A 17,654-nucleotide genomic window follows, 5' to 3' on the forward strand; every position below is an offset into this window, starting at 1 on the left:
TAACACAGAGAACACTATGCTACATTTCTCCTGACATAAATCCTTATTGATTTGTAGCCCAACATTCAGACTGCAAAGCTCTTACAAAGAAGAAGAAGAAGAGTTTGTGTGTGTACATGCTTCAGTTCTCACTCATTAAGAATTGTTCAAAGTTGTTCATATATTGGAATTTGGCTCAGGTACTATGCATGTTAGGGAGCCTATTACAAAAGAACTAAAAGATTAATTAAATATGCTGCTGTAGAAGGATAAACATCAGCTACTTGCATCTTGGCAACCCAAAAGCTAGTAAAATAGCCTACTATTTTTTAAAGTTTAATTTAGGGTCTATATTTAAAAAGAAACGACCTTTATGATGTGATTTTTATTGGAAAAAATGTGTGTAGAATTAATTGAAGTCGTAGGTTTGGGTTTTTCTGCACAGAACAAGACTGCCATCTGCTGTCCAAAACATAGGTATACACTACTGTGTCTCATACAGCAAACACACACATGCTTGCTGACATTTGAGACTTACAGAGTAAAAAGCACGTCATTGTAGCTTAACTCAAATCAAGACTGCAGAAGAAAGTTGTTCAAGTTGTTTTAAAAAACAAAAACTCATTACGTGTGAGGAACTTTTACCAGAGCTGAATGTGACACCCCTCTCTCGGCCCATTGGTTCAGTCCAGTGGCCTCGAACCCGGAAGCAGTAGTAAATATTTACATTGCTGTCAGCTGACTTTTTTTCACCTGACTGCAATTTACAAAAACTATACAGGCTTTTTGTATATTGTAGCTTTTATGTATCACCATTGAATTAACATATAGGCTATGTTAATGACTGATCTGCTGAGTAACTCTTTCGTGTTCACCCTTAGCAGCTAGTTAGCTTATCATTTGGAACAAAGTGGTTAGCATTTAGCTGTTGGAGCTAGCTGCTAAACAAGAGACACAGCTTTGATTTGACACCTTACATTAACGTGTCTCAAAAATGGACAAGATTGCTAAAGGTGAGTGAATTTCACAGCAGAAAAACACTTATCATAGTCTGCATGTCAGCGTGGTTTCTTCAGCTTACTGCCATGAACGTTGGTGAATTGGTGATCAGGAATGGTTTCCTTTTATGGTGTACAAACATGTTGAATAATGAATATACAAAACTTTATTTGAATTAGAATATAATGATAAGAATATACCCTTCAATTACTGGTATAATGTGTTTAACTTCATATCATCACAATTGATTACAAAAAAACTTATCATTTGCAACTGTCTTCATCATTGAAATTGTTAATTTTAGAGACAAATGTTTTTAAATGAGCCATTCACAGTTTCATTGAACAAACTGTGTGCAGAATGTCTACATGTTAAAAAAGATGACACTAATGTATAGTGTTTTTTTAAATCCTGTGTGTCCTATATGCTTAAATTAAATTAATCCGAGCTGTTTTGGTGCTGCAGATGTAGGGGACATCCAGTCCCGGCTGTTGGACCACCGCCCGGTCATCAATGCAGAGATCCGCTACTTTGTGAGAGAGTTTGAGGTACTGGTTATGTCACGAAATATGTGTTATTCATAAAGCTGCAGACAAAAAAATATCATTAGACCCACCACATCAGAACGTCAAATATGAGTATGGCCTTACAGAAAAATAAATTGTCGGTGGGCAGGGGACACAATATACTGGCACTAATAAGACACATTTTGTCATTATGTTTAAACATGAATCACAGTAAGTATACAGTACATCTGTATTTACCTTAAATATGAGCAATTTAATCAAGAACTGCATTTTATTTTCCAATTAAGAGGATTACCTGGTGAATAGACAATAAATGGATGCACATTTCTTACACATGTAATGTAATGCAAAATGTCAATGTTATTATGTATGGCTAACACTTTCCTCTGTTGTTTCTTAGGAGAAACGTGGACACAGGGAGAGCAGACTGCTGGAGAACCTCAATAAAATAGTTACGGAAACAAATGAGCAGATGCTGCCTACAGATCTGGAGGGCATGCTGTCCAATGTGTTTACGCGGTGTGAGTCTCATCTCTCAGATTCACACTTCATCTTGTAAATTGTGCTAACATTGTGTCAATTGAATGCCTCAGCTGACTTCTAATCATCCAATCTGTTCTATATCATATTTAACTTCATATATTTGGGTTTTGGACTGACATCACAAGACATTAAACACATCACCTTGGACTTTGAGAAACTTGGATGGATACATTTTCTGACAATTCTAGAAAAAACAATCAACGATTAATGTAGATAAATATGCAGACTGTAATGAAAATATTTCTTAGCTTAAGCCACAGGGCAGAGACATACTCAGTTAAAATTATGTTAACTTGCAAATGAATAGTTTCATGTAATGGTAATGAATTGTTTTGAATCCCTATGACACAAGAAACCTTCTTAGACAATCACAATAAACACATTTAAATATATACATGTTGTTTAGTGTTATAGTAAATGACAATGTGGAATATAAATATTATTTAAAATGCTTTTTTGCCTTTATTCCACAGTGGATGCTGCAAATCACATGGCAGAGAGAGTCCAGCAGAGGGAGCTAGAGGCCAAGCAGGTAAAAACAACTCGAGGCAAAATAATTATAGCAGGTGTTCACATTTACATAGCCATGAAAAATAGATTGGATTGAAGATTCCCACCGCATTTATGATATTGTGTTCTCTGTGATTGCACCTGTAGGCGACACAGAGCCCCATACACTGCCCGACGTTATTCAGCATATACAGAGATATGAAAGAAGGGCAGTAACTCTCCTCTTCTTTTTCCCTTCCAGAGCACCCAGCTGCAGGGGAGCATGGAGCGTCTGAAGGAGGAGTGGGCAGAGTTTCTGAAGGAGCAGCAGAGATTAAAGGAGGAGGTGGACGAGGAGCACGCCAAGGCAGTCGGACAACTGAGCACCACGTACAACGAAAAGAAGAAGGACTTGACCAAGTTCTCACCTCTCTAATCAGTTCACTCTTTTATTCCATGCTGGTGTTTGTTATGGACGTCTATCGGCTTTGATTGATGAACCTGTTGGTTGGCATAACATTTGGAGGTTTTGCTCCTGCACAAGACTCAACATTTTCCAAATCGTAAATATGAAAGTGGGATTAACAATGTAGCATTTCACAGGCCATCAGACTTGCACATTTCTGTCTGGAGCACATGGAATTTTCACGGCACCTAAAAGGTCTGGAATATGTCATTTTTAAACAAGCAATCATTTGATTGTTCCTTGGCCATGAAGTTTTCAACATTTCAAGATTTTGAATGGATGCCCGTCTGAAGGGTGCTGATGATACATTTGCGTAGGCCTCAAGTTAAAAGGAACCTGGAGTTTGGCATCAAGGTGAGATATTGCAGGCACTGAAAGCCAGATAATTAAATGTTAGAACAGTCTTTCTGAGCAGGTGTGTTTAAAGTGTTGTAGAAACGTTCTCAAACAAAACTGTTTCCAGAACAAATCATCCCTCACATGCTCTCCCATGTTTCAAACACTTCACCTCTGACATGAGCTTCATGTAAACCAACCGTCGTCTATGAAGTAACTTTTATAATAAAGCTATTTTGATGATCAGAAGCAGCTGTTGTTTGTTTAGCCGGCTCAAATCCGATTTGAATTAATCACATAACACATGTTCGTATGCTGTTGCAACTAAAAGATAATAAACTATTTTTTATTTTCTTCTGGTTGTAATTTCTTGCTGTTCATGTCAACAATACAAAGAGTTCTTAAAATACACAAAATAATTAGTAAAAAAACAAATAAAAACGTTTTGTTTATCGGATGAATTGCACACAGGCATGTTTCACAGCGGAAATACACATAAGTCAACATCATTCTCAGTTCCTCTATTTTTGTAACAGAGACAAGGGGATCAAAATTCTGTTTCTCACCATCCCAGAGAATACAAATATTTAAAAAGAAATATATACATGTGTATATTATACATACATACAAGCCTTTACACCCACATTAATATATATATTTATATATACATACATAGACACAAATATATATATATATGTATACACACACATTTAGAGGTAATAATAAAAACAAGACACAACAGTAAATATATTTAAGAAAATAACGGTCACGGTTGACATTTAACAAATAAGTAAAAAAACAAGAATGGCAAATAAAATGGACTTAACTTAAAGCCAACTCTCCATTTACAAATTCTCATACACAACATGAATAAATATAACTGTATTAAACGACTCACTGCCAACTAGTTGTCACGGTTATGCAGCAAACACAATAATGTATTAAAGTTGTAATATGAAATTGTCTGCGGGGGTCTTGACTCTGACGCTCAGAGCCTCTGAGGATCTTCACAGCACTTTTAATGAAGTGTTTTATTTCCTCCAGACAATGGAGGGTTGTTGGACAGGTTAATGGATGGGTGGGCACACTGGGCACATTCCTGGCATGGCTGAGAGCAGAGTTCATCTCAGGAAATGTAATAGAACAAATATGTTAGATCCCCCCCCCTCCTCCTCCACATCTCTACCGCACAATTGTTTAGCCTCAGCTGTCCAAAGTCTCATCTGGAGAAGTGGGCTTGGACTCCACCTCATCCATCAGATTAAGTTAAACAGAGTTTCTTTAACACAACTAGAATAAAACAAAACAAGCCGGCTGTGGAGTCCCTCCATCGTGTGTCACAGAGATGAAGTCAACTCAGTTCTGTATCCCCTTTCACAGAAGCTGCAGCTTTTTTCCATTTGGAGAGAGAGAGAGAGCATGGACATGCCAGCAGATGTACGTCTGCCTGCGTGAGTGTGTGTGTGTGTGTGTGTGTGTGTGTGTGTGTGTGTGTGTGTGTGTGTGTGTGTGTGTGTGTGTGTGTGTGTGTGTGTGTGTGTGTGTGTGTGTGTGTGTGTGTGTGTGTGTGTGTGTGTGTGTGTGTGTGTGTGTGTGTGTGTGTGTGTGTGTGTGTGTGTGTGTGTGTGTGTGTTTGTGCATGCCTTTCCTCCGCCTCGGTGACTGCAGCTGTCCAACTTGGAGACAGCCCATCATCAGCTAACGAGGAGCGACAATACGGAAACATGGCCCACCTCTGCCAGCAGGGCACCTTTTCATCTGCCCTTGTTTATTTTTTGGGTTTCATTGGAAAGAAAGACAAACAGTCGGAGTACACGAAAGGTCACAGTTAAAGTCATATGAGTGTTGAGTCATACGCTTAAAGTTTGTTGGGCCTGATAAATGCATGGTTTATACTTTTGTAAAGTGATTTGTAAATAACGGCGCACGTAAAACTGTTTTCTTCCAGGATTTTCTCCTACAATAGGAGCTCATTTCTGTGGTAGATACCAGGAATGTTTCTTGCTCGTTTGAAATCCATAACATCTGAAATGACCTGCCTAAAGCTTCCAGGTCAGAGTCACCTTTTGCTTCGAATGGCAAAACAGAACCACTGCTGAAAATAAAAACATGTGCTTTGACAATTTAAATTGACCGAAAAATCTGGTATCCAGATCAACATTTGTTGTTATCAAGGGATTGCAACAACAACAGATTTCTACATTTATAGGACTGTGGTTCTAAGTTAAAATCCAGGAATATCCACACTAGTTATTGTTGATTTATAAGGTTGTTAATCAATAACTTATCAATGCTGTATTTAGTGGTAAAGAAAAACTGTAACATTAGCAACTATCTCGACTACGCCATGTGCAGAGAAGGGTTTGTACACCGGCTAAAATCTCCTGTTATCATCTTCCTCAGCTTTGTGCCTCAAGCCTCTGGACCCTCGTTGGTTTTGTTTTTTGTCTCCAGTGAGCATCAGAGAGCAGTGTGCTCTTCCTGTTTTGAAGAGAGAGCGGTGCTCCCGGGCCATGGAGCTGCCGTTCCCTGTGCCAACACAAATGGTAAAGGAAACAGCAGCACCCAGCTGGAGCTCCACCAGGCCGCGAATGGAGATAAGGGGTGTGTTGGTTAATGCAATCTGAAGCTCCATATCCACTGGGAAAGAATGAAGTGAATCACAGTAGATCACAGAAGAAAACTGTCTAATCAGCCCACACTAGAGCTCGGCACTACCTTCAAGCAGGCCTTCTGACTTCTGCTTGTAACAGTGACCAAAATGCATCATGGCAATACAACTATATTTGACACTATTTGCATCCGTATATTAAAATTATAAATATTTGAGCTGTGTTTTACACATTATGTCAACCCAACCAAAAATATGTAGTTTTTGGATAAGAATACACTCAATACACTGTACAGGTCATTCATGTAGATACAGATACAAAAAATCACCCCATTTTAAAATCATAAATGAATTATGTGCAAACTCAATATGAACACTTTACTGCACATGTTGGCCTTGTGATTTGACGACTTTCTGATTATAGTACTGCATATTATAAGCCTAAAGCTTCATAAAGACACTTCATTGCAGTAAAATATGCTGGGTTCACATGTTCACTTCTTGTATAGATCATGACAAAGACCATTCGATGTATCACATTTTGAAACCTGTGAAAAAAGGCACAATGTACACTTTTATGAGCACTAGACAGGTTAAACACAGCTATATACGGCTTGATATTTAAATAGCCTATGTCCACTTTACTGCTGTACTGTTTGAAAATTGTGAAATATCATTATTATCTCCTTGAATAAATACAATTCACATGACCTAAGAGGACTGCTACACTTTCTACAAAGTTGACAGCTAACTTGGCGTTAATAAAAGTGTTCTTTTTGGGGAGATCGCCTTTTCATTTCAGTCGAGTGGTGAGAAAAAGCAGGTCCAACAGAAACACAATTTCAATGTTTTGTGTTGGAACAATAGAAGCGAGTGGGTCTCCTTCACCCCCCGCTTTCCTGACAGCTTATGGGAATGTTCAGCCTCTGCAAGCTCACTCTTTTTCTTTTGTGCTACATGATGGGCCCCTAGCTGTTACTCAATTACTAAGGGGTCCAAAATTAAAATGCCAATGAACAAAAGATCTGCGTTTCCAAGTTAATAACCCGGCATAGAACCACACCAGGGAATCATGATGGGTCCTGGGCGGATGGTAGTGCAGGTGACAATATGAATTATTTGGCAATAGTAAACGTTCACCCAGTGGATCGCTCAATAAGGGAGGGAAAGCTCTCAAAGCTGCAGTAAAACTAATTAAGAAATTGATATCTCTCTGAGGGAAAGTTGCAAGGCACGCTGGATAATATCAGACTCTGACAGCTTAGAAAATGAGCGCTGGGTACCGCGGTTTTAGGTTGGATATTCGACGGACATTCGCGGACACGCCAGCAGCGTCAGTTTCCCGGACCCGCCAGCAGCGTCAGACAGTTTAACCCGGAGAACTTCTCCGCGAAACGAGGCTTTCACTTAGGGACCATCAACAAATGACTTTTACAATTAGACAAGAAAAATGTTATTTTTAATAAATCGACAGCTTCTCGATCGTGTGAATGTGAAGCAAATTCACTCTAGAGTATAAATGTATTGAACACACCTCTTTTTATTGCATTTTAATACTTTAAATACGTTTTATTAATATTTTTGATGGAAACATTTGCTTATTGTTTCAATACCTTCCAGGTCATGTGACCTAATCACTCAAAATCAATGTTGGGTCAAATAACTACACTTGCGGCATAGGACACACCTCTTTTCATTGCATTTTAACACTCTAAATATTTTTATATTAATATTTTGATGGAAAAATTTGCTTATTTCTTCAATACCTTTCAGGTCATGTGACCGATTCACTCAAAATCAATGTTGGGTCAAAGAACTATACTGGCTGAATAGGACACACCTCTTTTCATTGCATTTTAACACTCTAAATATTTTTATATTAATATTTTGATGGAAAAATTTGCTTATTTCTTCAATACCTTTCAGGTCATGTGACCGATTCACTCAAAATCAATGTTGGGTCAAAGAACTATACTGGCTGAATAGGACACACCAGTGGCGGCTGGTGGAAAATATTTGTGGTGGGGCTATTGATAGAGTGAGTAAAAAAATTTTTTTGGGAGAAATGACCCGTTAAATTAGGACTTCTGGTGATGTAATGGCGCGTTTCCAGTGCAGCGCGGAGCTCGCTTTAATGCTGCGTTCAGACCGGACGCGATGCGAATATTCGCTTTGCTCTAAACACTTCTATCGCATTGCTCTAGTCGCTCGAGTTTCACCGCAGCTGTCAGCTGTGTTTACTCGCATCATTCAAACAAGACTCGCTGGCTCGGGAGCTACAGCTACAACAAGAGTAACATATTTGACCGTGATTTAATTATAATACACGTTTCAAAATGATGCCGACGTAACAACACACTGATACCGGTTAGTAAAAACCATGAATTAATGCTTTGACAAGTCTGCAGACAGACGGCAGGCGAAAAACCTTTTAGAATGCTTGTTCCCTGAATGGAGCTTGGCTAAGCTAACGCTATATATGCTCCGACCGTCCACAGTCATAACAACGGCCTACAGACGTAAATAAACCAGCGACTGTATTCTCCATGACACAGACAGTCTGTGGTTTGTACTTGTTTAACTTTTGTCTAGTTTCTGAACAGATCGTATCTGTCCCCGGCTGTTTGAAGAGCAAGCATGTGAAACAAAAGATAGCATTTACCTGTTTGCATCCAGCTAGCCATGTGAGAAGCCTTGTTGATACGTTGTCTTTTTCACGAGCCTGCTGTGATATATACAAATCGGGTTGGTCCGGTCCAAGGTCTTTAAGTATCAATTTATCTCCCAAACTTCTCCTTTCAAAAGGATTGGAGAGTAGCTCTTTGGTGACTCCACCTGCACACCATTCTCATCCAAATACTGCGTCACCTTGGTCACTCACGAGTCTAAAAAACAACTCCTCATGTCAACGCACGTAAGCAACATGGGCGCTAACGTGAGCGCCCACGTGACCAAAATATTTGACGGCGCTGATTGGCTGAAATTATGTTTCGGCGGCACAGTTTACTATTGAGACTTTTGCAACCTGCTGGTTGCTGCTGTTTCGCTCGGGGGCTCTGCCCAGTAATGATAAACTAATGCCATGGGCAAGGCCAGGCAGGAAACAGGTGACTTATCAGTAACTTTAGACATCGTAACACAATTTTAAACGAGATTGTATTGTAGATTATACATGTTTGTGATACTAATTGTATGATATTTACCTTGTTCATTAAAAATTAAAATACAAAATATATATTTTTTTTAAATATATATTTTTTAAAGTTATTTTTTTTTATTTAATATTTATTTATTTTATTTTATTTTGTATCTGGCAAGAGGTGGGGCGGCGCCCCTAGCACCCCTATGGGCCGGCCGCCACTGGGACACACCTCTTTTCATTGCATTTTAACACTCTAAATATTTTTATATTAATATTTTGATGGAAAAATTTGCTTATTTCTTCAATACCTTCCAGGTCATGTGACCTAATCACTCAAAATCAATGTTGGGTCAAAGAACTACACTGGATGAATAGGACACACCTCTTTTTATTGCATTTAATAGCTTATTGCTTCAATACCTTCCAGGTAGTGCTGCGTACCGGTACGCCGAACCAGTACCAGTACTTGAAGTTTCGGTTCAAGTCCGGTTAAAACCGGAACGTCGGGAACCGGTACTTGGGCTCGGAAAAAAACTAGCACTTACGTATATTCTCCTTTTGCGTTCCGATAATCCAAAAATCAGCTTCTAGAGTTCTAACCCTATCTCCTATTCCTTGACCTCTGAGTGAAACGTCACGGGGTTAAGGGATAGTGGATAGGAGAATTCAAAAGGACTTAGGAGAAGAGACTGCGGTACTTTAGAAAATCCGAATGCACTTTCACTATCCGACGTGTTTATGATGCGCCAGCAGACGTCATAAATGTGCATCTGCTGCTTTGGGGAAACTATGGAAACTACAGTTTTCTATACAGCGGACTACAACATGGATGTATAATAAGAACGACGAGGGACTCATCTAGAGACTCTGCACCGTGCTCTGATGCTGTTGTTTTATGCTTTATGAACGTGGACAACAGAGAAACATATTCTTCATGACCAAAGTTGGAATTGAAATAAAAAAGAAAAGTGAAACTTATGCTCGTCACCATAGATATATATAAAGTTTATAAACACTAGATGACTCACCCGCGCTGCTGGCCAATGGAGACCGACGTTGCCACTTGGCCGCCATCTTGCTACAGGCAGTGCTCTCATTCATAACATTATGGTTTACTATTTAAATAACCATAGCTTGCTCAATTTTCAACCAATTTTCAAACGGTTTGGTTTTTTAGAAACATCAAAGATGTAGTTATGATACTGCATACTTATAATCATGGACTTCTATATGAAAATAACATTAATCAGATAAAGAAATATCTATACACACACACACAAGGTATTTATATTAAATATTTGCCGGTGTATATATTTCCATTTATTTTATTATATTGTTAATATTTAAAATAAATTATAAAATTAAAATACATTTATATTTTATATATAAAAATCGGTCTCATGTTACCACTCTGTAAGCCAAGAGTTGTTAATTTAGCAATGCCTTAGCTTGAAGAACAGGGACACAACTAATGACAATAGCATATGTTGGTATATTATTTAGATATTCACACCTTTATCAGAAGAACCAAACCAACATAAAATGTGCTCACAGACAGGCCAGTTCTGTCTAATTTATCACAGTTATTTTTGACATGAGATCTTCATATCATCCTAGATTTGTAAACAAATCCAGAACCTTTGAAATGTTATTGAAAAAAGACCAAGAATAATATAAACTGTACCATGTGTCCTTCTGTAGTCCATTTGTGGTTTGTCTTGTCTCACCCCGGCTGATATATCACAAAATCCACTGTTTAAATTGTTCCCTATATTGCCCCTATGCCCCTGTAAGGTGTCCTTGGGTGTTATGAAAGGCGGCCCCCCAACATAAATGTATTATTATTATTATTAAGAAGAACAACTTGGTGTGGTGTGGAGGGGATGTAGGAAGCAGGAGCAGGGGGGAGAGATGGGGCTTCAAGGTTCAAGGTTATTTGTTTTAAATGTGTCTTGGAGATAAGGACCAGCTGCACACAATAAAATACAGTATAACACAAAACCAATAAGACACACAGTGACACATGGCACACAAACAATCAATCATCGTCCAGCCTCAGCTTTGGTATTCTTTCACAACCATGTTATGGGTTTATTAGACTGAGCAAACATAAACATATGTGGTGATCCCACGGGTTCTTGTTTGCAGACAGCGGCAATTGGAGCATCCGTAGGCTGCACAAAAGTCCGGCATAGTCATGTACTTCTGTAAACACAAAGCCAGCAAATTCCTGTATCATAATGCAAGATGTTTTTAACAAGCCAAACCACTTGGAAGAAATCATGTGTAACTTAAGTTATATTGAAAAGAAAGAGCAGTTCTGCCTCTCCCACTGGTGTAAAGTTGCTGGGTCAACTTTGTAATACTAGGTCTCACTCACAGCTTCTTGTTATTAGCCAGCTAATAAATACAACCACATACACAAAGAAAAGCTGCAATTTCAACATGTCCAAGCATCCTGTATCATAGCCATGCTAATAATGTTTATAATAAACCAAACCGTTTGTAATCAGTCAAGATTTCAGCGAGTTAAGAGTATTTTTGTGCAGATCACTCACCTTACAACAGCTACCATAACACGAATCAGAGTAACTGTTGACTGTAGCAAGATGGCGGCCGGTCAGCTACGCTGGAAAATCTCCCATGAGCCATCTAGTGTTTATATATATCTATGCTCGTCACCCTCTCCCTCCGGTCCACATTAATAGAAATGGGGGGCGGGTCCAATGCAATTCCTGTCTTTTTCTGTTGCTAAATTGCATCATTCTGGTGGCTGTGGTTATTTAAACATTCCCTGATAAACGTTATTCAGCGGCAATACATGAGTGCTAATCCCAGTGTGCTCAGTGTACAACATCACATGTCATTTCACCTTCGATTCACGGTTTGAAAACGTAGCATTTCGCCACATGCTAATGCTAACCGGAAGTGAACAATTTTCAGAATAAAAGTATTAAGTTAATAGTGTGAACTTCTGTTTTTTTCAGAATAAAACTGATTTAAATTAAATAGTGTATTTAATTCAAATTACGCCATATCAACATTGATTTTAATTTCTAACAGTATGTATGTACATCACTATGTAGTATGTACTGTATAATGTACACATGTAGAGTTGTAGAAAATACATGGTAACAGTACACTCTGACTGTACAGTCACTACAGTAGGCTACGTGTAACAGTGTAATGTGTATCTACTCTACACTCTACCTTTCAGCAACGTTTTAGGGATTTAGGCTCAGTCAGCTCAGGGACTGTTTGGTTATTTTAGTTTGGTAAATGAAATAAATGTTTGAACTTTGTAGTAGTTCACTGTAGTTGCTGTCATAAGTCATTTGTAGACTAAGTGGCAAAAAGTTGTAGAGAAATGTAGACACAAGTTGGAAGGGAGCACAATAAACCTGACGAGTTTGAATTTGAGTTGATTATGAGTTTATTTTCAATTGATAAGTAGCTCACAATAAGTTCACTTTAGTTACTCTCACAACTTGACACAAGCCATGGACTTGAGTCCGGATCTGAACCTGAATGTGAGTCCAGGTATGCAGCACTACTTCCAGGTCATGTGACCGATTTGCAAAACTGGACCCATGCAGGACTCTGCCCCAGAGGCTTTTAAGTTGAAGCTTAACCCTTGTGAATCCCTTTTTAAAAACGTTACTCTGAAAACACTAACGACAAAAATGTCCGCATCTAAAAATACTGTAATAAAGATATTATAGGCTATGTTAATATTGTTGTTCCACTTTCAATTACTTACATCTTTTAACCCAATTCAGTGCTGATCATAATTATCAAATGTTCATTCATTTTTATTTTTGTCGCTAGGGATTTGAAAGTCACTATTTTGATTACACATACACTTATTAAGAACATGTTTCCAAAAAACTCACATATTTACCAAATGTTGTGCCATATTCTTAACACAATCAGAATGCTCGCAAAATTAAACAGTGGCATGGATAATACATTTCCTTAGGGAGGCATAAGGGTTAATGTGCTTATTTAATTAAATACTACAACCATCACAGTAGGATGTTAACAGAATTTACTGTAATTGACCCAAGGATGGCAGATTGCTTAAAGTTGCATTGTAGTCTTACGATAAGAGATACAGTAATTAAATGAGATTTTTTACTTTTGTAATGTTTGTATTTAGGAAAATATGTCAGTGAAAGAGGGAGAGATGGACAGCACAGTATCAAGAAACAGTCTTACAGCGCACCTACGGGTGAGGAAGACGAGGACACAAGTCAGGATGACAGGGAAATAAGTTACGCACAGCCACAGTCTGAGATAGACACAGAAGAGTCAGACCAACAAAGTACAGAGACAGCCACCAAAATGACAACAAAAATGAACGGAAAGGGACAAACAGGCAAGGATAAGAAAGGGCCAGAAAAGGATAAAAAACGAAAAAGAAACAAACGAGAAACAGGGACAGAGCCTGTGGGGAAAGATGAAGATAAGAGCAATGAAGAAAAACAGTCTTACAGCACACCTACAGGTGAGGAAGACGAGGACACAAGTCAGGATGACAGGGAAATAAGTAACGCACAGCCACAGTCTGAGATAGACACAGAAGAGTCAGACCAACAAAGTACAGAGACAGCCACCAAAATGACAACAAAAATGAACAGAAAGTGCAAAGCAGGGCCAAAAAAGTTCAAAATTGCCATGACAAGAAAACAATGGAACAAAATTAAACCTAAACTTGGCAAAAAAAAAACTCCGTCCCCCCTGGACTGATAACTTTTATCAGGAATTTTTGAAAAATAATCCATGCTGCACACTTGCTTTCAAATACCAGCATGTTAAGACATGGATTCGCGGAGAAGATCTACCCGTCATAATACAGCCAGCAGCAGGGGAAACTGACGCTGCTGGCTATGGAATGCCATTTAAGCCAATATTAAATAAATAAATATATACATAAATAATTAAATAAATACATATATATAAATATGCCTATGAAATAAATTATAAAATAAATAAATTAGGCAATAAATATGTATACATGTACATTTAAATACACATTTATTTATTTCATGGGACTTTTATTTCATAATGACACATTTATTTATTTCAAGAGACTTGTATTTCATAATGACACATTTATTTATTTCAAGAGACTTGTATTTCATAATGACACATTTATTTATTTCAAGAGACTCGTATTTCATAATGACATATTTATTTATTTCAGATTACTTGTATTTCATAATGACGCGTTTCTTTATTTCAAGAGACTCGTATTTCATAATGGCTTATTTCATGTGACTTGTATTTCATGATCAGACATTTCCATTCGTTATATGCAAATGAACGGGGCGTGGTTAGCTCACAGGTCCAGAGACCCAGACCAAAGCAACAGCACCACACTGACTACTCGAGAAGAGCAAGACAATGGAGGAGAAGGACTATAAGGCAAACTACTAAATGAAAATAACAACATGGAAGACGTCGGTGGGCTCCAAGACTTAACTGGTTCTTATCTGGTCTGCTCTGGTCTTATCTGGTCCGCCCAATGCTGCTCTTCTGAGAGCAACCGCTCTGACAGCTCTCTCTAGTCTCTACTGGGAAACAGCTAAAAATCCTTCTGGAGGTAAGCAACGCTACACAATTACACCCAGTCTGAGAGTAAAATATGTCTCGAAGGTTCGTTTTGCTTTCTTACAACGTTAAGTTAATGTTAACGTAATCTTACGTTTGCTAGGAGGCTATCGTTACGAGCTAGCTGTCTTAGCTAACAACAGTTAGCAGCTAACGTTTTCTGCAGTTTGTGTTGCCCCTGAAAAACGTGATGTAGTTATTTAAGGGTATGTTAAATTAACGTTATTTTACAAGTTGAGAGAGTTAAGTTGTGTTTAAAATCGTCAATGTAATGCACGTTAGAGGTTTTGTGTTGGACATGAAGTTAGCTAATGTTAGCTAACTCCACCAGGCAGCTAGCTTAATACAAAGAGGGGTTTTGTGCTTCATTGCAAACTTTTCTTTGTTAATCTACCTGAAACTGCAGGGACAGTTTGTTTCTACTCAACTATACAGACCATTGTTGAGGAGATTCAAAACATACTGTACATGAGTTGGGTCCAACATATACCTTGAGTAATGTTACTTTGCTGCTAAAAATGAAACATCATTATCAGATGAGGACATCACCAAAGTGTGTGAGCCTGTCAGGGGATTTGATCTGTTCTCTGCATGTCCTCTGGTATTACTTATCTTGTAACATGTAAGTCTCCCGCTCTTGTCATCTTTCAGGCTTTGCATTTTAACTCCTATGACTGGTTGCGGACTTGAAGGGAATGCCTTCCTGACATCCAGGAAAAAGGTGAGATTATAATACATTTGAATGCCAAAAGCAAGTTACTGTTTTTAACTTTTTAAATATGATTGTTTTGGGGCATTTCAGTTTTATTGGACAGGCAGTAGAGATCTACTGGAAACAGTGGAGAGGGAGGAGATGATATGCAGCATACGGCCAGCCGGATGGTTGCTGCTCCGTGTGGAACGTGTCCTATCAGGTAAAGCACTTTGGTACCCAGTTATTTATGGTGTTGAGTTTGAATTTAGCTTTTGGAATGTAATTTCCAACTGTGCATTGTAAATACTGAAAAAACAGCCTCAGGTTAAAGCTTGACATGATTTGGTCTTTTACTTAAGAAGGTGTTTGTCCTCCTGTGTTGTCTTATTTCCTTATCTTTCTTTCAGGTGTAACATCTACCAATGGTTGTACATGACAGAGACCTCCTCCGCCTCTTTGCTGTCTTACTAGTCAATCCTTCTGATCAGGTCCTTTCCTAAATAGTGGTAAGTTTTACAGTTCAGTGTACGTTAATTTAGTAACTTAATGCTTTACCGCTGTTGAATAAATCCTATATTGCTCGTCATTTTATTAAAACTACGATTTGTAAACTTTTTGAGTCCAATTACAATAATCTTTTTGTTATAATTGTAAAACATATCTTAACATCCATCAGCAATCAATACAACAAATCATCCAACACTAAATAGAAGAAATCTGGACCTATTTATTTTGATACAGCAGCATGTGTTGGGACTGCTCATTGATGTCATCAAGAGCCATTGAGTCTACCTTTTGTAGTCGGCCTCTCAGAATGTTTATCATTTATTTGTATTTTAACATCCATCCATCCATCCATCTTCTCCCGCTTATCCGTGGTCGGGTCGCGGGGGTAGCAGTTCCAGCAGAGAGCCCCAAACTTTCTTTTCCCTGGCGACATCAACCAGCTCTGACTGGGGGATCCCAAGGCGCTCCCAGGCCAGCGAAGAGATATAATCCCTCCACCTGGTCCTAGGTCTACCCCTTGGTCTCTTCCCAGCTGGACGTGCCTGGAACACCTCCCTAGGGAGGCGCCCAGGTGGCATCCTAACTAGGTGCCCGAACCACCTCAACTGGCTCCTTTCGACGCGAAGGAGGAGCGGCTCAACTCCGAGTCCCTCCCTGATGACCGAACTTCTCACCTTATCTCTAAGGGAGACACCAGCCACCCGGCGGAGGAAACCCATCTCGGCCGCTTGTATCCGCGATCTCGTTCTTTCGGTCATGACCCATCCTTCATGACCATAGGTGAGGGTAGGAACGAAAATGGCCCGGTAGACAGAGAGCTTTGCCTTCCGGCTCAGCTCCCTTTTCGTCACAACGGTGCGGTAAAGCGACTGCAATACCGCTCCCGCTGCTCCGATTCTCCGGCCCATCTCACGCTCCATTGATCCCTCACTCGAGAACAAGACCCCGAGATACTTGAACTCCTTCACTTGGGGTAAGGACTCATTCCCTACTTGGAGTGGACAGTCCATCGGTTTCCTGCTGAGAACCATGGCCTCAGATTTGGAGGTGCTGATCCTCATCCCAGCCGCTTCACACTCGGTTGCGAACCGATCCAGTGAGTGCTGAAGGTCGCAGACCGATGAAGCCATCAGAACCACATCATCTGCAAAAAGCAGTGGTGCAATCCTTAGTCCACCGAACTGCAGACCCCCCCCCCCCACGACTACGCCTCGAAATCCGATCCATGTATATTACAAACAGGATTGGTGACAAAGCGCAGCCCTGGCGGAGGCCAACCCTCACCGGAAATGGGTCCGACTTACTGCCGAGGACCCGGACACAGCTCTCGCTTTGGGAGTACAGAGATTGGATGGCCCTGAGTAGAGACCCCCTCACCCCATACTCCCGCAGCACCTCCCACAGTAACTCCCTGGGAACCCGGTCATACGCCTTCTCCAAGTCTACAAAACACATGTAGACCGGATAAGCGTACTCCCAGGCCCCCTCCAGGATCCTTGCGAGAGTAAAAAGCTGATCCGTCGTTCCACGACCAGGACGGAATCCGCATTGTTCCTCCTCAATCTGAGGTTCGACAATCGGCCTGACCCTCCTTTCGAGTACCTTGGAGTAAACTTTCCCGGGGAGGCTGAGTAGTGTGATGCCTCTGTAATTGGCACACACCCTCTGATCCCCCTTTTTGAAAAGGGGGACCACCACCCCGGTCTGCCACTCCTTCGGTACTGTTTCCGACTTCCACGCAACGTTGA

General features: G+C 39.7%; 1 protein-coding gene and 1 long non-coding RNA gene across 2 annotated transcripts; both read left to right on the top strand.

The window, feature by feature from the left end:
- Positions 1-682: 682 nt before the first annotated feature.
- Positions 683-3,693, top strand: bloc1s5 (biogenesis of lysosomal organelles complex-1, subunit 5, muted). Its single transcript, XM_034108714.2, has 5 exons — positions 683-992; positions 1,444-1,526; positions 1,906-2,026; positions 2,522-2,580; positions 2,800-3,693. The coding sequence occupies exons 1-5, from the start codon at positions 974-976 to the stop codon at positions 2,971-2,973; spliced, it is 456 nt and encodes a 151-aa protein (XP_033964605.1). The 5' UTR covers positions 683-973; the 3' UTR covers positions 2,974-3,693.
- Positions 3,694-15,360: 11,667 nt separating this feature from the next.
- On the top strand, positions 15,361-15,912 carry LOC117465452 (uncharacterized). Its single transcript, XR_004554183.2, has 3 exons — positions 15,361-15,426; positions 15,508-15,619; positions 15,807-15,912. It is a non-coding gene; the product is annotated as an uncharacterized lncRNA (long non-coding RNA).
- Positions 15,913-17,654: the final 1,742 nt, after the last annotated feature.

The sequence above is a fragment of the Pseudochaenichthys georgianus genome, chromosome 20 (genome assembly GCF_902827115.2).
Source record: "Pseudochaenichthys georgianus chromosome 20, fPseGeo1.2, whole genome shotgun sequence".
Taxonomy (NCBI): Eukaryota; Metazoa; Chordata; class Actinopteri; order Perciformes; family Channichthyidae; genus Pseudochaenichthys; species Pseudochaenichthys georgianus.